The 23,054-nt window shown below is 39.3% G+C and overlaps 2 protein-coding genes across 6 annotated transcripts in view; both read left to right on the top strand.

Moving 5' to 3' along the window:
• Positions 1-2,894: 2,894 nt before the first annotated feature.
• On the top strand, positions 2,895-8,549 carry cops2 (COP9 signalosome subunit 2). Its single transcript, XM_008404602.2, has 13 exons — positions 2,895-3,054; positions 3,458-3,571; positions 3,662-3,739; positions 3,842-3,967; positions 4,179-4,268; positions 4,353-4,430; positions 4,568-4,742; positions 4,860-5,038; positions 5,220-5,272; positions 6,681-6,778; positions 6,853-6,935; positions 7,271-7,329; positions 8,039-8,549. The coding sequence occupies exons 1-13, from the start codon at positions 3,001-3,003 to the stop codon at positions 8,181-8,183; spliced, it is 1,332 nt and encodes a 443-aa protein (XP_008402824.1). The 5' UTR covers positions 2,895-3,000; the 3' UTR covers positions 8,184-8,549.
• A 729-nt stretch (positions 8,550-9,278) lies between these two features.
• secisbp2l (SECIS binding protein 2-like) overlaps positions 9,279-23,054 on the top strand; it is a 17,895-nt gene continuing 4,119 nt past the window's right edge. Inside the window, exons 1-16 of one of the 5 annotated variants that reach the window (XM_081605069.1) lie at positions 9,279-9,630; positions 13,704-13,924; positions 14,562-14,889; positions 14,998-15,136; positions 16,898-17,121; positions 17,846-17,870; positions 17,983-18,095; positions 18,257-18,367; positions 18,478-18,588; positions 18,799-18,966; positions 19,063-19,204; positions 19,348-19,523; positions 19,647-19,779; positions 20,507-20,669; positions 22,301-22,521; positions 22,871-23,025. In XM_081605069.1, the coding sequence (XP_081461195.1) occupies positions 9,610-9,630; positions 13,704-13,924; positions 14,562-14,889; positions 14,998-15,136; positions 16,898-17,121; positions 17,846-17,870; positions 17,983-18,095; positions 18,257-18,367; positions 18,478-18,588; positions 18,799-18,966; positions 19,063-19,204; positions 19,348-19,523; positions 19,647-19,779; positions 20,507-20,669; positions 22,301-22,521; positions 22,871-23,025 (2,451 nt within the window). In that variant the 5' untranslated portion in view covers positions 9,279-9,609. Of the gene's footprint in view, positions 9,631-13,703; positions 13,925-14,561; positions 14,890-14,994; positions 15,137-16,897; positions 17,122-17,845; positions 17,871-17,979; positions 18,096-18,256; positions 18,368-18,477; positions 18,589-18,798; positions 18,967-19,062; positions 19,205-19,347; positions 19,524-19,646; positions 19,780-20,506; positions 20,670-22,300; positions 22,522-22,870; positions 23,026-23,054 lie in introns of all 5 variants that reach the window. The other 4 variants (XM_017304126.2, XM_008404601.3, XM_008404599.3 and 1 more) reach the window with 4 other exon arrangements.

The following is a 23,054-nucleotide window of genomic DNA, read 5'->3' on the forward strand; positions in this document are numbered from 1 at the left end:
AGAGTCTCAGAAACTCTGATGGAGTTGACATCTGACGGAGTTGACAAAATACCAATTTATATGATGTTATTCTGAAGGAGGCCATATTGTAGCTCATCAGGTCCATGAAATCTTTACAATATACAAAAAATGTATTTTTATTTCACAAAATTTCATCAAAGTTTTGTAAATTGTCAGTTATGGTGTTAACACATCATGGTTGTTACGAGCAACTTAGGAATAAAACAGAAGAAAAAACTAAAGAATAACATAAACTAGCCAGAGCTAACTAGCCATCCTAGCAAAGGAAGAGAAAGGAAGTGGTCATGGGGTCCTCAGAAGTTCTGGTGTCCCCCAATAATGCTTGATTTTTTTTACATTCTCTTTATGTCTAAAGGTGTTGACAAAAACTAGGGACAAATTTCAATGGAGTTGGAAAACATATAAAAAATATTTTTAATTAAATTTATTGATACTTTTATAATTACTTATATGAATACTTATATATAATTGTCATGATATATAATTTTAGTATTTCTTTAATTGTTTTAAACTATTATAATGTCTTGAGTTCTGCTCGTGGACAAAGGCTTTTAAAGACACCAGCCACCGACTACAATGTTTAAAATAAAAACATATTCAGCAAACACCAGGAAAATATACATTGTTGTGCTCACATGACCCAGGTTAGTTTAGTCAGATATTTAAAAAAGATATATTTTGTGTATATTTCAAATTTTGTGCTTTATCCGTAGGACCTGTTTTGTCCCTATTCTCAAGAAGTACTGTTAATCAAATTAGGGGATTTTCAGATGTTCCAGCTTTATGTTTTCTTCTAACAAACCAGCCAGGAAAATCGCTCCTTTTCCTCTTCACAGCTGAGACATGCATTTTGTTTTTTGGAGGATTTTCATTCTGTAGACACGTCAGTTTTGATAACAGTCAATATGAGATTTTAGGACAAAGCCTAATAACATATAATTTTAGGAGGATTATGTGGGCACCGTGATCAAAAACTGAAGTAAATTAACACCTATTTGTCTCTGTCTTAGACCAACAGCTTTTCTTGTGTTCCATGTTGATGCTGAGCTGTGCAATTAATGACATGTTGACAGACAAAGCGCACGCCATCATTGTTCATATTAAGCTTCTCACGCAGCCAGCTAATTGGTGCAAATAGACTGTATCGTGTCACTGGAGAAGCAAAGACGTCACCTTCCCAGAGTAATCTCATTGTTCTCGCTTCAACGTGAAGCTGGCACACAACAAAGTGATGCCATTTTGTAAATAATAATTCTGTCGGGGCAAGCAACAATGATGATATGGGTAAGAAAAACTCTGTTTGTGGCACATGAATAAACACAATCACAGAACCCAGAGTACTAAACATTAATAACGATTAGCGTTATTACTCGGTCTGTGAAAACAGTCTCCTCCCTTCTAATGGTGTTAGTGATTTGTGTCTGGAGACTGTAAATATTATGGCCAGGCTGACTGCATCAGATCATAGGCTTGAGTTTTTCACCAGCACTCATCGGGTTTTTCTTTTCTTTTTTTCCCTCAAACTTATAAAACATATGTTGATTACACAAAAGATGATTGCATAAAGTCTGCGTTGTGGAACTCAGACCCTTTCGTAGTATAATTTTTAACAGTGTCCAATGTGGAACGACCCCAAATAGAGGTGGGGAGGTTGTCGATATGATGCTGCCAATGGTCTCTCTGTGTGGCAGCCAGCGCCGTTGAGTACTCACGAAATCCGTTTGACAAGAACCTGATTAATGGGGCTGACTAACATTTGACACACACAGCTGGAGTTCCTGGGATATTTACAGTGATTGAAATTACCAGTGTATTTTCTCAACAACTGTGATTACACCTTGTGCTGTAACTTAGCAGCTCATGATTAATTTTACATGAGGTCTTTTCCGTCAAATTGTATTCAGTGAAGACTGTGACACAAACAAATAATTTACTCTTAATGTTAATTGTACAACATGGTACAATTTGAAGTTGCTGCAACAAAAACGACAGGAAATGCTACATGTTATATGATAATGAATTAATATTGATTTATAAATTATTAGGACAATGCTGGCTGAAGTGAATTTTGATCCCTTGATATTCTAATCTCTTACAATAACCATCTTCAAGATTAATATGGTGTGAGGTATGCAGCTCTCCAAAGGAGATGCATCTCAGATGAAAATATTACAGTAAAGGAAAAAAAAAACATAATTATTTCCATCTGAGCTGTTGCACAGCAGAAAAAAACATGGCATTCAACTCGAAAGTGAATTTTAATCAAATTGTTTTAAATAGTACTTTATCCTTAAAAGCTGAAAAAGTACCAGAATTTGATAAATATTACAATTTGATAAATATTAGTCTATGAACTATATATGGTGAACTTATGTATTTGGTCGCTTACAGTGATCAATGTCACCTGGTGTAACAACAATGCTATGGAGAAGCTGAGTGGTCTGCAGTCGAACTGCTGAGCAGGTTAACCAATCAAATGACAGGATTTTATTTAAAATGCTGCGGTGAATGTTTATATGGTTTTATATTATGTAATGATGGATTGAAGTATAAGCAATATTGAAAAGTTCAATATATTTTGAAATTATGAGATAACTTTAACATATAATGAATTAAAACTTTTATTACCAAGTTATAAATTAATTGTTTATTCAATACAAACTGACGTACTGAAACAAATACAGATACTTTTTTTTATTTTTAAGTATGTTTTTAAATGAATTATTATGACACACAAAAATATGTATTGACGAATTGGTTAAATTTGATTTGGTTATGTTTGACCACGAGTTTCTGGAGAAGCCAGAAGTCAGAAAAACAAACCCCATCTGAGGACACCTGAGGCGGTGCAATAGCGCCATCTATGGCAGAAAGTGTGTCTTTGCTTCTTACCGCACCTCCTCATCACTTCTCTGCAAAAACATACCACAGGCCCCGGCTGCTGACTGTCCCTGAAAAAGGACAAGAAACCCCATCAAAATGTCCGATATGGAAGATGATTTCATGTGCGATGATGAAGAAGATTACGACCTGGTAATTAAGATTATTATCACCTGTTTGACTTTTAAATTGAGATCGTTTATCCGCTGAGAGCTATTACCAAAGTCCCGACAGCACGGGGCTAGTTAGCTTTAGCTCTTAGCTAACGTGAAGCTGTCAGTATATAAATAACGTTAGCTTCCCCGCTAGTGTTATTGTTATTGTTGGTAAAGGCTGATATAAGAGAAATATCTTCAAGCATAAACGCTGTCACTGATAGAGGTGCTTGAGAAAACGCGTCGCGTTACGATAGTTTATTTTAGGGCAATCACTGAGCAAGTTACGAAGTCATGTTGTTAGCTAACTGCACGTTAGCCAATGAACCTACCATGCTTACCTCTGCATCATGAAGGGGATAGTTTGATACCCTGATGAATACTGATTCTTATAAACTCAGGAATATTCAGAGGACAGCAATTCAGAGCCAAATGTGGACTTGGAGAACCAGTACTACAACTCCAAAGCCTTGAAGGAGGACGATCCCAAAGCAGCACTTAGCAGTTTCCAAAAGGTGCAGTTGAGCTCCTTAAAATCAATCTGTTATTTACGTGTGTCTTTAGAACAAAATATGCATAGACTTCTTCATGTTTGTTCTGTACAGGTACTGGAACTAGAGGGAGAAAAGGGAGAATGGGGTTTCAAAGCTCTTAAGCAGATGATAAAAATCAACTTTAAGTTGGTAAGTCATGTACCGCATGCTTAATTGAATTATTTTACGCTTTTTCCATTAAATCAGGGTTGTTGTCATGGTCTTTTTTGGGGGGTTTTCTCAACACCATAGACCAATTTTCCAGAAATGATGAACAGGTACAAGCAGCTCCTTACATACATCCGAAGTGCTGTTACCAGGAACTACTCAGAAAAGTCTATCAACTCCATTTTGGACTACATTTCTACCTCTAAACAGGTATGGTTCTACAATGTCAGATGGATATGTGTCAACTTATTTAAAAAGAGGAAAAATATTTGCATATTGACTTTTGCAAAGATCTCAATCATTTTGTACGCAGCTAATCTTTGCAAAAATATACAGATACGCTTGGATCACTTTCCTACTCCGTCTCATTTTTTCTGTTTGCATTGCTGTGCATCTTAAATTGCTGCCCTTCTGAACACAGATGGACTTGCTGCAGGAGTTCTATGAAACCACATTGGAGGCTTTGAAGGATGCAAAAAATGACAGATTGTGGTTTAAAACCAACACAAAGGTACACAAGCATCAATCCTCAGTCGTACATGGCCATTTGCTAGTAAAATGTGCTCTACAAATCCTTTTTGTTTCATTTCTTTAGTTGGGAAAGCTGTACTTGGAGAGAGAAGAGTATGGAAAACTTCAGAAGATACTTAGGCAACTTCACCAGTCATGTCAGGTAATAAATCTAAATAGTATTGTGCATGAAATAATATTTCTCTCAAGGTCAGAGGCTGGTTTAATGCAGGTCTGACTCGTACATTGACTGATTAAGTAGACATTTCTTTATTTATGCATATTTGTATTTAAATCCAGACAGATGATGGAGAGGATGACTTGAAAAAAGGCACACAGCTTCTGGAGATCTACGCTTTGGAAATCCAAATGTACACTGCACAGAAAAACAACAAGAAACTGAAAGCACTGTATGAGCAGTCGCTTCACATCAAGTCTGCTATCCCTCACCCTCTCATAATGGGAGTTATTCGAGGTTAGCTCTCTTTTAAAAAGAACAAAATACATGAATAACTTGAGCTGCGTGCGCTGTAACATTTTGCGATCCTAAAGCTGTTTGTGGAATAACTCGTCTCCGATTGGTCCCCGCCAGAGTGTGGAGGGAAGATGCATTTAAGAGAGGGCGAGTTCGAGAAGGCGCACACGGATTTTTTCGAGGCCTTCAAAAACTACGACGAGTCTGGAAGCCCACGAAGGACGACGTGCCTGAAGTACCTGGTCTTGGCCAACATGCTGATGAAGTCGGGGATAAACCCTTTCGACTCTCAAGAGGTGTGGAGGTTATGTTTAGCTTCAGCTAAATAATGCAAGTGGGAGCTGGTATGACTTCACTATCTGATCATACAGTTTAAAATTTGCTTTAAAACCCAGCAGAAACAATTCTAATCAGGGTAAAGTGTACTTTAACATTTACTTTTTGCAAATTTTAACTTCTTCTTTTTCTCCCCCTAAGGCCAAACCATACAAAAATGACCCAGAGATCCTAGCTATGACAAACTTAGTAAGGTGAGTGAGTGTCCATGTTTGAATGCGTAACCATAATAAGAGGGCTGAAATGTTAATATTGACTGATAAATTTGGAATAATTGCTGGGATTTAGACATGTTTTAAGAATTCTAGACAGTACATGTGAATCTTGGACTCTGCCGAGTTCACACGAAGTATAAAGTTTTGCTTCTTTTGTTATACATGTTGCTCTAAGAAATGTCAAGAGTGAAGCAAATTCGGTGAGAAATATGTTTGTAATGATAAGAAGAGAAGTTAATATGAATCAATGTGTAACATGCAAAGGGTTTGTCTTGTGGTCAGACGCTCACCGTGCCACTTTTGCATCGCTTTGCAAAAGTATTTACACTCTGTTGGGTTTTTCACATTACAGCTAACAAATTTATTGGAACTTTTTCAGACAGACTCGATGCAGAGCAACGGATGAATGTTGCTCTGCATTCATCCGATTTAAACTGATTTAAACTGAACGTTGCAGACGTTAGTGTTTACGTCTGGAAATTTCGTGCATGCGCACAACGCTGGAGGTCAAAAAACCCGATTCTTTCACATGTCATCCAGAGGTAGAACAATTCCGTTGTTACGTCGATTTGGGTTTCCCCATCAGGTGCAGTTCCCCCCTGCGTCTCCTCCCCCCTGAGTCTCCTCGCCGCTGTTTTTTTTTTTCTTAAAAAACAGATTTAAAGTCTTCTTGTGAAAAATATCCCAAATAATCCATATACAAATGAAGTGTGATGTCTATATGCACTCAGTCCCTGTTATTGTGATGCTATGAAAATTATGATTTAAGACGTTGTCCTAATAATTTGGTGAATATGTGTGCACACCACTTTCTTTTTAGATTTTAATAAAATAAAACCAACGCACGTTTTCCTTCTTCTGTAGCTGTTTGCTGCTTTAGGTCGTTATATCAGATAAAACATGAAAACATGTAAGGGATGTGAATTTTTCTGTAAGCACTATACAACCAGTGTGAGCAGTTTTTCTTGTTTCTGTGAAAATCATCTATAGCTGAGCTTCAGCAAGGACATTAATGTTCCTAAAACCATTCAATGCAAATGACCGAACAGTTCTATATCAAGGCAGTTTATAGACTTTGTAGAAATATGAAGCTTTTACACATTTCCTGCTTCCGTTTTTTTGCAAGCTTTTGTTCCAGTGTTTACACAGATACCAGATACTGTCAGTAAGGCCTCATTTTCCGTGAACATGTCTTAAGATTTAATGAGATAAAACAAGAAACTAAGAATGGAAATTTTTACAAGAATAGAGTTTAGAAGAAATATTTATATAATATTTTGCAATATGTTTGATGACCTTCGGGCTGGCTGGGAAGGGGAGCTGAAGTCCCAGAGATCCCAGACACATGGGAATTATTTAAACAACCGAGATCATTTTTCTTTTTCAGCGCCTACCAGAACAATGACATCACCGAGTTTGAGAAAATCTTGAAGACAAATCACAGCAACATAATGGACGACCCGTTCATTAGAGAGCACATAGAGGGTGAGTAGAGGACGTGACCGCAGTCGGTTTGCCTGAACAGTCGTTAAAACATGTGATGTTATGTGACGTTTCAGAGCTCCTGCGTAACATTAGAACTCAAGTCCTTATCAAACTCATCAAACCATACACAAGAATACACATCCCCTTCATTTCTAAGGTGAGTCTGAAAATACGTGCCTATTTTCTGGCACCATAACTTTTAGGACTTGATAGATTTTTTTTTTTTTTGTCAAACGCTCAAACTTATAGCCATAAATCATTACTTGTGAACTTAGATTTATCTACTTACTCAAACGTTTAATTTTTTTTTACAAATTACATACAGGAATCCAGAATTGTAGTCTTCATATGATGATTTATTCGATGTTTTGTTTACCCTGTCTCTGACATTACAGAGTGTCTACAATGTAGCACCACTCATGTGTTGCTTTTCTGTGATTACTCGTGCATCCTTAACCAGTTTGAGAACATGTCTGCTCTGTGTTGTTTCAGGAGTTAAACATTGACGTGTGCGACGTGGAGAGTTTGCTGGTGCAGTGCATCTTGGATAAGTAAGTTTGGCCTTTGTGTGCCAAGAACAAGAACAAAAGAAGAAAAAAAATCACCTGCTTTCCTGTTAATTGCAATGCTTCCTCATAGTTTGAATCCCTTGACCTGTAAGAGTTAAGCGGTGTGAATTGTTTCACCGGTAATTAAGGCTTAATTGCTCGCTTTTAGGACTTAGTGGAAGTTCAGGAAATTAAGGTAAGAAAATAAATATTACATTAGTTACTGGAAGACTGAAATGTAATTCTTTCAGAAGAAGAAAAAAATTGCATATTTGTAACATTGGTTTACCTGGAAACACACGGCAGCAGGATGCATCATGGGAACACACACCAGTGAAGTCAGTGTGTCAATGTGCAAGGTTCTTTTCTGCCATTCGTGCGCATGTTATATTGATCTGTGCTAATTATGCAAGCAGTGTTTCAGACCATATGCACCTTTTCAGCTTCATCATGCAGCGTCATATTCAAGCTGTAATGTCTCACTTGTAAAAATGAACAATAACTGAGACAGTAGGAAGTGAAACCACCTGTTTAATGTAACTTTCCTTTTGTTTATGCCAACTGATTTCTCGTCATTTGTTGTATTTGTGATGATAAACTTACCTGATCTCCCTGCCTGTAAATGAACTAAACATTAACATTTGAATTATAAAGACGTCACAGATTTGAATTGTGTCCACAATAAATGCCCCTTTTTTTTGTTTTTCCACAGCACGATCCATGGACGAATCGATCAGGTCAACCAGCTTCTAGAACTGGACTACCAGAAAAGAGGAGGCGCTCGCTACACAGCGTTAGACAAATGGACAAATCAGCTGAACTCCTTGAACCAAGCCATTGTTAGCAAGCTCACATGATGGCATATCGAATAAAGAGACAAAGGAAAATGGCATGTTTGAATACATCCATAACGTATGCTTATGTGCTTCTACGAGTAAATCTGCTCAGACGAAATACACAGCTCGGGTTTTGAGAATGCATCAGTTTCACGAGGACTCCATGAACCCCAGGAACATGTTTCTTTCTGTTCTGATGAGAGGAAATCACAGACTCCTGTTTTTTTTTTATTTTTTTTTTTATGTTGATTGGCCGTGTCTTTCAGGTGCAGCAGACAAAATATCTTGGTTGTATAAAAAGTTCAAATGTGTATAAAAGTCTGTACACAACATTTTAATGTATTCTGTTGCCTGTTAATAAACTTGATTTCCCTCGGCACTATAAAATGTCTGAGCTGCTTTCGGGTAGCAGTAAGGTTTAAAATGTGTCCTAAGATAAATTTGTAATTACGATCAGATATTCACTCTTGATACATTTTTTATCCAAGTAAGGCCTAGTTGAAATTAGGATTTTATATATCTAACTTCACGTTGCGTTTGTCTTGCATCACAAAACTAAGTTATGCTTTTTTAAATTATTTTTTCATGCGGTCTTTTACTACACAGCGTTGCTAAATTACGTATAAAGTAGAATTAAAGCCTTAGAAATCACCTAAAAATTTCATGGGTGATTTCGTACTTATGAAAATGGAATACAAAATGAAACATCTTAATGTCTGTAAATGGTGCGAGGTCTGAATTATTTATGTAATTCCTATTATATATATATCCAAAGTTTGACAGCTTCCGTTTCAGATAACTGGGTCCATTCCTTCACAGTCAGCCGCCGAATGATTTGGGTGGGAGCTGTGACAAACGGCGAGGGGGGGAGTTTATCTGTTAGGGGGTAACCGTCTTCTGGCGCAGAAAGGTGTTTGTAACGTCATGCAACACCAGTCTGCGCGAATTTGGTTAAACACGTCATTAACTGTTGACAAATGTACTGTATAGGATATGACTTGGCTAAGTTTATTAAGTTTGAAAAATGTTATAGATCACGGCATCCAAACAACCGTGTTATGTTTATATCTGCCTTAAAGTGTGAATGTTGTTGAATGTAAGCGGGTTGCAATGTGCATTAGTAGGTTAATATCCTGCATGTCAAGTACAGCTTCAATTGAAGCGCAAACTCCTCCTAGCCGGCTCTCTGTTTGACTCGCCGGCTGGTAAATGATGCCGAGCCCCTCCCATTTCCTCATCGACAGCAGTTTTCCCTTTGTAGCCAGACAGCGCTTCACGCTCCAGCTGACGCAGCAGCAACAGTTAACGGTGGAGCTGGTGTGAACAGCGAGTCGCTCTTAGGCTTTAGTGGTTGATATTATTTACAATGAAGAAACTAAAATGGGCTCCGTCCTGACAGTGTCCACATAGTGATCAATGACGATCTGTGGCGGAGTCGGTGACTGACATGGACGCTGGTGACATTAAGGTACGGTTTATTTTTGCTCTGTTTTTGATAGGTTCAGCTAACGCTTTAGCCTGTGGCAACGTTAGTTTGGGTTGTCGAGGCCGAAATGTTGACTTTTTTGCAGTTGTCCAAAAAACAACCACTGTTGTTAATAACAACAACTGCGTCGTCACTTTTAGTTGCGTTCAAATGCCCTCTTGAATCTTATTCGATACTAGCCTAGAGATAGGCTTTGGTGTTTTCCGAGACAGACGACAGCTAAATAAGCTAACCTAAAAACAGCATTAATGGTATCTTACGAACCCGCAACGCCGTATTATTATTTAACCACTGTGACTGTGCTTGGTTTATGTCACCAAACTACTAGAAATAATTATAACCGCATTCCTTTGCGTTTTGTTCCGCCGTGGTTTCTGGTTAGCGTTGTTGGCTAGCAGAAGCTAACTCTCAGCTGTCATAAGACGCGGCTGCCTCTTGGTGTAACCTCGTTATATATAATTTTTTTGTTTTTTTTGCTTCACTTTTGTATCAGTTTTTGGATGTTGACAGGTCAGATCTGGAAGGTTTCAGTCAGAAAGGAGTGTATGCATGAGTGTTGTCAAGAGAGGCGGAGACGTTTCAGTGCGTGGACCGTCAGGAGAGGAATGTCTGGTTCTTCTGCATGTCTGTCATTCCTTTGCAGTTCTCAGCTATGCAGAAAGTTCACTTTGGTTGCGATCGGATTTTTCCTCCCTGTTTAAAAGCCAAAGCTTCAATTTAACCTGCCACTAAAAGCATTACATAGCAGTGTTGCATGACTCACAGTTGGTCAAACGAGTCGTGCTAAATGAACTTTCACGTCTTGTATAAATGGCTGACTTGAGTGAATTAAGCAGTAAACTCATTAGTACCTCTGACGTTGTCTGCAGACATTAGGATTAAGGATTCTTAGATTTGTTAAAACAACACCAATAACAGTAATGACATGTAGAGTTTTAATCTCCAAACCCTAATAACCTGTGGCACATTGATCTCAGAAAGCAGCCTGGATTACAAGAAGCAAACAGGACTCATAGATACTGTGGCACTAGGCGATTTAAGCACTTAAGGAAGTAATCTACTTTATTTTATATTTAATCCTGCCCTAAAAACCTAACTGCTGTAACAATGCCATGGTAGGTGTCAGCTCTTTTTGTAAAAAAAACACACAAAAACACTGTCTACATAGCTGTAGTACGCACACATAGCTCAATTTCAGTGTAGAATCAGACTCTCCCATGGTTTCAGGATGAATGCATGGACAAACAGAAGCTGGTGAGATCAGAGACACCCGGTCGTTTTAGCTTGGTTCTGTCATCCCAAACGGATGCACATCTGGGTCTGACCTCATTGCCCTTTTTAACAATTGCAGCTTTTCTCAGCGACCCTCCCTCTATCTAACACATACGCACTGATCCACGGAAAGATTAATCCTCTGGTTTTTCCTCCACATATCTGTCTATGGTCATGCTTGTCTATGTATGCCCCGTGTTGTGTGTTTTTTTTTTTTTGTTCGTTTTGTTTTGTGTTTTTTTTTGTTGTTTTTTTTCAGAATTAAAATGAGAAGTCCATGTTGCGTCCTTTTGGATAATTAGCTAATCCTGTGATGCAGTGCCTGCCTTATCCTCTCACACTTAATCCTATAACGGCACACTATCAGCAACAGTGTAAGATTGCACAAGTCCAGAGCTACTGCACTGCTAAATACTTTGGATTTGAAGACTATTACCGCTGTGTTGGGTTTGAGAAGCTTAAAAAAAAAAGAAATCTCAGTTTTTAAACATAATTTGGGCCTCTTGTGTGATCTGGTAGACTTCTATCTTCGCTGGATGGGTTGAGGTCTCAGAGTCACCTAAGGGGAAAGTGAAGAAACCACCCACAGACACCAACAGTGGGAGACAATAGTTGTCTGTGCAACATCCAGTGGCTGCACTGAAACTCCATTCATCCACCACAACCACGGTTTCAGAGAGAGGGGACATCTTTGTACGCTGAACCCTGTCACCTCTTCTTTCTTTGCAAAATGGCAAATTACAGTTTGACAACAAGTGCCACCACCCTTTGTAGAGCAAAGGGTGTTGGGAGATAAACGATGCCTCCAGATGTCAAAACCGTTGCTTTGGTTGATTTTCGGATCAAGTGAATACTTTGTAACGTCTGTTTAATTAAAGGCTTGTCATTAACTGGAGTGCTCAGAGAGAAAACATTCCAAGGATAAAAGGAAAAAATAATAAAAATTAATTAAAAAGATGAAAGGAAAAAAAAAATCTGCTAATTTTCCTACTAAGGTTACCAAAATCTGGATTGATGGTCTTTTCGCCTCGCTGGCGAAGGTAATGATTAGTTGATGTAATTAGATGTTTTTTTTTTTCTTGTTCTTTGCTTTATTTTGCGAGTTTAAAAATAATTACAGAAATAAAGCAAACCAACTTCTCTTAACGAGGTAATTCGGTTTTAGGACCCTTAGTTATAATGTAGCAATGCATCAATCAGAAATGTGTGGCCCATTTTCCCAGCGTTTGTAGTTATTATAAAGCTTCGACTTGCCAATGTTGTCGTTGGCTGATTCCGTTTTCTAAGTAACAGCTATAATTAAGAAGAGCATTCAAAGTATTCATCTTTTTTTTTTTCTTGCTGTGAGCGGTCATTAACTTTTTACAGTAAAGGCGACGTCATGTCAGAGTTAGCACATCAGTCTAAAACAGGGTCTTACAATTCTGAGGAGAAAGAAAATGATTACAGAGTTGGCATTTATCACTGCCTCGGTGTTGTATTTTAGAGATTAGATAGTATTTCATTCACTTCTAATAAAATGATAATCTACTTTTTCTGTGGGGGGAAAAAAGTACATGTGACTAATGTAGGTTGGCTAAGAGTTTTCTTAGAATATTTTGCTCTGATTAAAGCCAGAATTTCCCCCTGTCAGCTGTTTCTAGGCATTGTTTTTAGTTTTGGTTTGAACTTTTGTCAGTGATGCGTCATGGAAAAAAGAAAAAAAAACAAGTGTCATAATGGAGAAAATAAATTATGACCCTTGTATCATGTGACTTTTTTATGGTTAATGACAAGCAGGGTTGTAAAGTGACGGCATCGCTAAGAGTAAATATACTTCCAGCTGTGATCAGCTCGACACTAAAGTTATAAACCTAAAGGTGCGGGGACTGATTGTCTCTGAGGTGCAGTGTTATCATGTTATCTGACTTTGGAAAAACAACTTTCTTATCTCTAAAAAAAATTTTAACAACAGACTGCAAGCACATATTAATTACAGAGCAACATTTGTATTTCTTAGTTTTATTTAATTCAAATGTTTAAGGAGTCTAGTTCTGTAGGGTCCTTCAAATTTTTTCGTGGGGTTTTAAAACATTTCTTTAGCTACTTTTGTTCGTAATATTTTAAGTTTTTTTTTAAACTGAATTTCCTCACAACTGATCCGTTTTGATAGATATAAAATAATAAGTTAATATAATAATAATTTGATCCACTATCAAATAAGATCAAATAATTTTTAACACATTTTATTTATTTTGCCACCAAGGTTAGTAATATCTGGATTGATGGTCTTTTAGTTTAAACTGACTGGCAAACGTAATGATTATTTATATATTTATAAAAAAATACAAAACATGTATTTTACAAAACTATAATGACGGAAAAAAAAAAAAAAATCAAGGACTGAGAACTTTGAAATTCTGCCAGAAAGTTTGGGAATCTAATGCTCGACCTAGTTTTGAAATAATTACTCCTAAATGAGTCCAAGTGTAAATATTTTAGGGCTGCCTTCAGACTTTTGCCCAGCACTGTAAATTAGCTGTTCACTTTTTTGTTGTCGAGGTTTATTACTTTAGCCCATGACAGGCAAATGTGACGGGAGGCCATAACTTCTCTGGAGTCGGGTGCTGCCACGAAAAAGATCCGTCCTCTTCAAGCCGTTCGCCGATATCCCGGCAGCAGTTTGACAAGCGGATCTCTGCCGTTTACAGCTGTTTGTTTCTCAAGATGCATCTTGGCAGCCGGCGATTGCTCGACTTCGCTCGCCGTGCGGCAGTAACGATTGCTCGTTTGCGTCTGTGCAGGATGTGAAGCTTTCACCTGAAGTGGAACCATTTATCCCACAGAGGAAAGGTTTTGAAGGACCACTGGTCAGCATGAGTCTTTCCGGCGAGGCAGGCGGCGGCGGCGGCGGAGGAGGAGGAGGCGTTGGTATAGGAGGAGGCAGCGGAGGGGTGGAGGCCGCACCCATACCCAGCTACCTCATCACCTGCTACCCTTTCGTCCAGGAAAACCAACCCAACAGGTACCGCGCTGCTTTCACTGTGGGGGGTGAAGAACATATATTTCATTTTTATCATTTAATGTCCAAACTCTATAAGCCCTTAAATGGCTGACCTAAGACGATTGGATTTCATGTTTTCTCACAATGTGGTTTGCTGCTATAAAAGCAGAACATTGTGTCCCCCAGGTTATGTTTCACAACTGAATTATTATCATATTTCTTTCGACATCATACTTTGTCAGAACCACCAGATTCCTTTGTTCTCCAAAATGCCTCAATTAGAACTGGACGCCTCACCAGTTTTGGTGTTTATTTTGAGCCAAAGTAAACTGTAATGTTTCCACCGACTCTTCCTTTGTCCGCAGTGATCGTCTGTATCCTGCACGCATCCGTTTCTTTGTTTCCTTTCCCACTATTTGAATGCAAGGAAATGCCCACTATAGTAGACGGAGGCTGTGGAAATGTCACGTTGATCTTTATCAGCGTTTGCCTTTACTGGGTTGCATGCTTGGAGCAAACCAAACATAAAAACATCATGCATGTTAAACCGCTCTGGCTAAAGGAATCTGGGCCTTGTCCAGCCCGGACTTGAGTTAATTCAGTTTTGTGTCTTTAGTGAAATCACCAACCAGGACATTCACTGTCTGCTTCTTTACAGGCAGCATCCTATGTACAATGGAGGGGAGCTGCGCTGGCCGCAGCCTAACCCCAGCCCTGGAGGTCCATACCTGGCCTACCCCATCTTGTCTTCCCCACAGCCTCCCGTCTCCAACGACTACGCTTACTACCAGATCATGCCTGCGCCGTGCCCTCCTGTGATGGGCTTCTACCAGCCCTTCCCTGGGACGTACGCCGGTCCAGTGCAAGCCGGGGTGGTCAGTCCCGTGTCAGCGGATGTCGGTGAAAGACCTCTGCCGCTGGGGCCTACGTATGGGATGGCCGGCCAGAGAGGGAGAGGCATTCCCCGATCGAATGTTCTTACTAAGGTGCGGAGCTTCAACAAGGTTTTTCCACTCACTCTGCTGCTGCATCGAGGCCGTTTCGTTGTAGCTTTAACGGACGGTTATCATCTGTTTTTCCACTTCCTCCAGCAGCCGCATTTAGGTGTTTGCCAGCCTCCGAGAGGTCGTCGGCCCCCGACTAGAAACGTTGCTGTGCAAAAGGAGGTGTGCACATTTACGCCTGACGGTCGGACCAAGACTGTTATGTTGGTGGACGCAGCTCAACAGACCGGTAAGAACAATACTACAATTATTACACTTATTTTAGAATACAACTGCTTTTATGTTTTGGAGGCTTTGCTGTAAAAGTTGGTTTGAATATCGCAAATACAGCAGAGACGTTGGTTGGACACACCACGTCCAGCGCCGTGATGTCACTCCACTCCCTCCCTTTATTTATTTTAAACGTAAAATATCAGAGAAATAAAATGAGAAGAAAACACAAATATTCAAACGTACAAAATAATCAAATCTGATTCAAAAGGGAGTAGGGAGAAGCAAATGGTTATTAAATCCTGCCCCAAATTATGTTATCCAGTACACTCAAAGTCCATTTCAGTCCAGAATGCAGACAGTTGCTGTGCACTACCTGTCAGCTGGGCGAAGGAGGGATTACACATTTCACTTGGTGAGGAAAAATGACAAATTCAGCTGTTTGGAAACACAGGCAGTCACTGGGTGGTAATTAAAGGAGCACAGCCCATAACTGTTGATTAAAGTTTATGTAAAGCTAAAGTTCACGTGACTTATTTGTTAAGCAGCTAACTTTAAGCTGGCTACACGAGCAGATAACCAGACTTTATAACCAGCTTATAAAGGCTTGATTTACCTGTGTTGTATTTTTCTTGACGGTTACAATGCTGTTTATGAGAATCTCATGTGAGCCCAGGATTAGTCTTCAGTCCTCTTGCTGACTGACGCGTGCGATGACCACATTCCGGGGTTATTAAAAGATTTCTGCTTTTTACGTCATGACAAAGCGTTTTTCCTGTCGTCTGCTAAGGACACAATAACAGTAAGAGCGGTGTCTGGCACCGCTCTTACTGTTATTGTTGATGTTGACGATGTTTCGGCTTAACCTTTAGCAGAACTGGAATGCTGAGATTCCAGTGTGAGATGGGAACATGACGTCACCAATCGAGTCTCGGCTGGGAGAGTGACTTTATGTGAATAGCTTATCTTAGCTGGGGTTTTCTGAATGCAGAGTTTGTACGGGAGCCAGAAATCGTTGAAAACACTTAGAATTCAATTGGGTGTTTTCAAGGTTTGGAAAGTGCTTGATTTCTGCGTAAAGTCCTTGAAAGGGCTTGAGAAGTGCAATCTAACATTTAATTAAAAGCCTAAATTTAGAAAACTTTATTTACAGTGGAAATGTCCATACACCCAATGAAAGGACACAGCCATTTTTTTTCTCTCTTGTTTAAAGAATTACCAAAAATTATTCCTATCTGCTAAATACCAGAAATATTTTCAGATATCTTTTTGTTACTTCTTTCTTAGCATTTAATTTTAACAGGAAGGTTACATTTTGACACGATTTGTTATAATTATTTCAGTGTAATAAGTATTTATTATTCCTACAAGCTCAATGACTTATTGATCTGTGTAATTGAAATGAAGTTTGGCTTATATTACATTAAATTAAGTAATATTATTCATTTTTTTATTTTTTGCTTAATTTGTGTTTTGTTCTTGGACCAGTCAAGCGTATAGGGTGTGTGAGAGACTTTTGCTTACTATGCACATACATTATAGAATAGTATCACAAGATTTTATTCATAAAAGTAATAAATTATATACTATATCAGTGAATTGAACCTGTCTGTTGTGGTGTAAAAGTTTGAAAGCTACCTTGAAAATGCTTGAATTTTACTCTGGGGGAAAAAGTGCACAAACCCCATTAATGTTAATCATTCTTAGTGTTTGTTTAGTTGGACTTCAGGTCTTCAGGGTCTGTGTCTCTTAATGAAAAATACTTTTTCGCCCCCCTCAGACTTCCCAGGTGAAGCGACGGGGCGTTGTGCCTCTGAGCAGGTCAGTCCACAGATGTGGAAAAACCGAACAAAGAGGAGACGGGCTTCTCACCCGGCTGAAGGCTACAACGAGCAGGGCGCCAGTGAGGCAGATATCGACAGCGACAGCGGCTACTGTAGTCCCAAACACAACCAGGCCACTGGAGCGGCACAGCGAACTCCAGAGAACACCGCCACACCGATGGTATGTTGAGTTTTCTGTGCTTGGCCGAAGATCAAAAAAACAAAAACTAGACATTTATACTGATTAGATTTTTTTATCTTTTTTATTTTTTATTTGCCGGATCAGTGCATCCAGGTGTGTTGCTGTGTTTTTTGTGACTGCGTTCAGTTTAAATTTACCTATAACTCAAATTGTCTATTAGCTTTAACATTAATAAAGTTTAACACGGTGTGCTTAAAGCGTCCTGTGGTAAGGAGGGAGTAAATTATTCAAAATATTAAAATCTTCAAACTGTTTATCTTCTGAGGCACACATGTGAAAACATCTGCAACTCTCCTGGATTATTGAAATATTAAATTAAGTAAATAAGAGAGGTAGTTTTAGGTGAGTGTGTGTGATTATGACGCGTTGCATCGTCATCTCGCTTCCAAAGGAAGACAACACAAACATCTGCATTGGCAGATAAAATTTGCTTTAAAAATGAAGGATGTTTAACAAAACATTATAGAAAATAGCTATTGATAACCATGAGATCAGGTGGCTTAATATTTTTTTCCCTATAGATCTTATAAATTTTTTTTTAATTATACCTGAAATTATTTTAACTTTTTAAATGCTCAACATATCAGATTCATACTTCTGTCAGCCCTGCAGGAAATGAACTCTTGCATAATTACATTCACGCTGTCTGTGTATTTTCCATATATCTGCAGATGTAAATTATTTTGCATCTCTGTTTTCCTAGGGAGTGGAAACTGGTGTGGTGACAGGTAAGTTTAATCCCTCTGATTTTAATTTTTTTTTTAATAATGTAGGAATAATACCTTACTGCTAAATGGTAATTTTTCTTATACTTTAACATTTTCTTTTATTTGCCAGCAGGTACCTGGGTAAATGTAGCATCTCAGGTCACTCCGAAGTACTGGAGGGACCGAAATGGCCAGTTCCACCGAGCCGATCAGAGGAAGATTCCTGAACAGAGAAACTTGCCACAGGTAAAGTTTTTACACGGCATCTAAACTAAACGACGAAGGTTATGACTGAAGTTTTATGTCTGCTTAACTTCCTTTCCTATCATGCCCTCCTTACCAGGGTAGATCCACAAGTCGTGATGGGTAAACCCTTTTATTTACTAGAATTACTGTTTTCCCACCAGGATTTCCATAATGTTTACTTGGGACGTTTAACATCCAACCAGTCGGAGCAAATAGTCCAGCCAGCAGTGGTCACTGGTGGGGATCTCACTCCAGAGCCGCTTTACTTTGAGGTTAGATGAAGCATCGGTCTGTTTCCTTGTGAATTTTAGCAAGACAAAGGCATTTCAGCCTCCATGTTTCAAAAATAACTAAACTAATATGACCTCCGCGCGTTTTCTAGGATGAGGATGAGTTTCCGGATCTTGCAGCTGGAGGATCTGTCCAACGCAGCACCAAACCTGAGCCTACACCGGCGCAGACGCACACACAACCTAAACTGCCTAAAAATCTGGTGAGAGAAATCTCTTTCTACATCTCTGTAGGTTTACAGTCAAATATCTCATCAACCAAAACCGCCTCTGATGAGTCTTTTTTATCGTGTTGGAGAAAGCCTTCTGCTTTTGAGTCATCTTCGAAGTTAGAGCTCTGGTGGACTCTCTGCTCGGTAACAAAGAAAAAAAAAAGTGTTTCTGACTAAGATCATCATGGTTACGCTTTGCAGCTTGATGACCTACCAGAAAACTCTCCAATCAACATTGTGCAGACACCCATTCCCATCACTACCTCCGTTCCCAAGAGGGCGAAGAGTCAGAGGAAAAAGGCTCTGGCAGCTGCCCTGGCCACCGCCCAGGAGTATTCTGAAATCAGCATGGAGCAGAAGAAATTGCAGGTATGGACGAAACATTCTGATCCACAGTGCCGCACTTGCAATAATATTTTTTTCCTCCTCTGTGGCCTCTAATTGGTTTAGCATGTGCTCTTGCAGGAAGCGTTCACCAAAGCAGCGGGGAAGAAGAGTAAAACCTCGGTTGAGCTCGACTTGGGAGACATGTTGGCTGCTTTGGAAAAACAACAGCAGGCCATGAAGGCCAGACAACTCACAAATACGAAGCCACTGTCTTTTACAGGTATTTGTTGTATTTGCAGATGAAATGCATCAATAAAAACATCACAGAAAGTCAACAGCTTAATCCTGGAGTTTTCCACATGATGTCCTTTATTTTTGAGTAACTTGTGGAGTTTTTTTTCTTCTCTCTTTTCCTCTGCCCAGTTGGAACGACCACTCCATTCCACAGCTCAGGCTCCACCAGCGTGCCGTCCATGTTGAGGGGTCACCAGCAAGCCCTCTCGGCCCCACACAACGCTCTGGATTCCACCGCACCGCGAGTAAAGAGGGGGAAGGAGAGAGAAATTCCCAAAGTGAAACGTCCTACTGCCCTTAAAAAAGTTAGCAAATTAAACTTAATAACCTGCAGCTGCTGAAAGAAATAAAAACTTGTTTTTCTTTGTTTTTGTTTCTTGCGGAATTATACGTCGATTAATCTTCTTTCCCTCCTTTGCGTTTTCTAGATTATCTTAAAGGAGCGTGAGGGGAAGAAAGGAAAGTCATGTGCAGAGCAAGACTCTGCAGGTCCTGACGAGCACGGAGACGAGTGCCTCCAGTTTACCGATGATTTGTCGCGTGAGCCGGTGTCCCAGGAAGGTGAGTTATCAGTAGGCGGATCATTCTCTTTCTGTGGGAACTTGCTCTTCGACTAAATGCTGCAGACTTTACTGCGTTGATACTGGATCATAGAAAGGAATAATTTGGAGAAATCCAAAAAATGTGGTTAATATATTGTGAATTAGGGCTGCAAAGATTAATCATATTCAATTATTGAAATGTCAACTAATTTAGTAGTCGATTAATGATTAGAGGATACAGACTGGAAAAAAACAACATAGTCAGAGTAGCAATTAAGCTAAGAAAAAAGTATATAATTTTGCATTGAAGATAAAAAAAAACAACTTTGTAAATAGGTTTTAATTTACTAAAGGAATGATGTGTTATAAAGTATTTTTTCTTATTTAAGAAAAATTTACTTCATTTGCATATTTTAATGTATTTCTAAGATTGTCTAAAAAAGGCTCAAGTGGTTAGATAAAAAAAAAATTCTCGAATGTGCCTTTCTTTAAATCTGATGAATCATCAGAATAATTGATAGTTTAATTGATTACTAAAATAATCATTATTTGCAAGTGGTTCTTTAAAACATCTTGCATGTTACACATTTTAAGTAATTATAGAACTACATGCAGCTATTGCCACAAACTCATCTTAATATTGGTTTGAAAGTTTGACAGAGGTTTCAGTAATGTTTCATTTTTTAAAGATTTTTTAGGACGAAATATTTTTAATGAAACGTTTCTGCTGGTGGTTTGTGTGACAGAAAACGGCTTGAGCGTCCCCAGCGACGGCTCCCTGTCCCCGGCCAGCCAGAACTCCCCGTACAGCATCACCCCGGTGTCACAGGGTTCTCCTGCCAGCTCCGGGATCGGCAGCCCGATGGCTTCGAACGCCATCACCAAGATCCACAGCCGGCGTTTCAGAGAGTGAGTGCCCTGCTCCGACCCCACGTGGAAATGTTATTAGCAACCTTTGGTATTTGGATGTCTGGAAATATTCACTATGCGGCGGGCAGAATTTGTTGGTGCAGCAAAATCCTTGTCCCACTCCAAAAACACCTTGGCTGTGAGAAGCAGTGGGGTGGTTTTAATGGGTGGGAAAGGACAATAAAGAATTGTAGAGTGGCACAAACGTCTAGCGCTTAGCAAAACTGGATGCCTGACGTCTCAAACACAGCTTTGTTCCTCCATGCTTTCACTTGAAGGCCCTTTGTCCCAACCCACCGCTTTCTAGCTGTTTTTCTTTTTCTTTAAAGTCTCCAAAAGGCCTCTGTGGCCAAAGCTCCTCCTCTGAGATTCAGCTGCCACGACACTGAATCCTCACATCGCACCATGTTGATCTTTTTGATGAATATTTCAGATATATTTTTTTATCTGTTGTGCTTTACCATCAGGTTGAAGGCATTTCCTCTTTCTGAAAATGGCAGTTCATTCTGAAATGAATTGCAGCAAACATACGCAGTTAGCTGTGTTTTTTGTTTTGAGCAGCTGTGTGAGCTTTCTTTACCAGCTTCAAAACAACGACCACAGTTTGGCTTGAAAACCTGACGTAAAAGCACGAGGATGGTTCTTAAGATATTATAGCAGCTAATTTGCATACATCTAAAACTATTGTTTCTGTTTGCACTTTATTAGAGTCACTATGACGGCTACTTTTTTCACAAATAACTTCTGTTAATTGTAAAAAACAAAACAAAAATGAAACTCTTGGTAATTAACAAAAGTTTAACAAAATTAACTTTTGTTAATTGTGGAAAAATATGAACAAAAGTTAATGTTAAATCAACATGAAATGTTAGTATATATTAGCCATTTAAAGTGTGTAGCAAAACAAAAATACGTGCTATATCTATTTAAATTCATAGGTTTTCAGAATATTGACAAAAATGGCATTAAACATCTTTTCGGTCATTATTGCGTCTCCAAATAAAAACTCTGTTACACCCTTTTGTTTAAAATGTCATAGTGGAAACTAACGTTTCCATGTGACTCCCAGATTGACTTGTGTTTAGAAACTCCTATTTATGAGTGCGTCTCATTTATAATGCTTTCATTTAGATATCGACATTATTGTCACAATAAAATGTGATTGAAGCAGCATGAAGTGAAGTGGACTTGGTTGGCCGAGTCGGCTCGTTAGCACACGCAGGTGCAGAGTTGGACTGGCATGCCACAAAATGTTTCCATAAACAGATCTTCATTGAAAAGGAAACCAGACAGAAAATTTGTCTAACTTTAGAGTGAAACCTTTTATAACTCTGCTCATTTGACGCAGGAGCTTTTATCCGCCACATTGGATTCGACACTTGATCAGATGGCGCTAAACTTGGCTGACTTATGCAATGTGATCTCATGCACCACTGGAGTCTGCAGCCAGGCAGCAGTTTTGAGGAAAACATTTTTTTTGTTAAAAAGTTCAAAGATCAACTCTTGATTTATATGTTTTCCTTAAATACTGAGATTATCTTAGGCAGCTTCATCCTTTATGGTGACTATTTGAGGCTTTACCACTAACATAACAATGACCTATAACCTCCCCCCTCCCTGCCTCATTGTAGGTACTGTAACCAAGTCCTGAGTAAGGAGATCGATGAGAGCGTGACTCTGCTGCTGCAGGAGCTGGTTCGCTTCCAGGAGCGGGTCTACCAGAAAGACCCCACCAAAGCCAAATCTAAACGTCGGCTGGTCATGGGCCTCAGAGAGGTCACCAAGCACATGAAGCTGCACAAGATCAAGTGTGTCATCATTTCTCCCAACTGCGAGAAGATCCAAGCAAAAGGTGACAGTCGGGACGCGTAGGTCGCTCAAGCAAAAGGGATAAATTCAGTCAATAATTTGAGGGTCGTTTTCTTCCGTTAACAGAAGAAAATCCTTTTAATGTGACTGCATGCTAGCTAAGCTGCCATAGTGTGGATGTTTGTAGAGAGAAATTCCCTCTCAGTCCAAAAATCATGACTAGAAAAGTCATGAAATAATTTTAATACCAGATGTGTGAATAATTGGTCGCATGCAAAGGGATTCCAAACCCAGCAGTATAATAGGTACTGAATGCTCCTGAGCCAAATTACTGTGTTGTTGCACCCTGTTGTTGAGGCGATTTGAGGTTCCAACTGTTTTATGTGTTGCAGGTGGTTTGGATGAAGCGTTGTATAATGTGATTGCCATGGCAAGAGAGCAAGAGATCCCGTTTGTGTTTGCCTTGGGCAGGAAAGCTCTTGGACGCTGCGTCAACAAGCTGGTGCCTGTTAGCGTTGTGGGAATTTTTAACTTCTCTGGGGCCGAGGTAGGCCATCGCTATAGCTCTAAAATCCT

This window comes from Poecilia reticulata, chromosome 3, assembly GCF_904066995.2.
Source record: "Poecilia reticulata chromosome 3, P_reticulata-male-v2, whole genome shotgun sequence".
Lineage (NCBI taxonomy): Eukaryota > Metazoa > Chordata > Actinopteri > Cyprinodontiformes > Poeciliidae > Poecilia > Poecilia reticulata.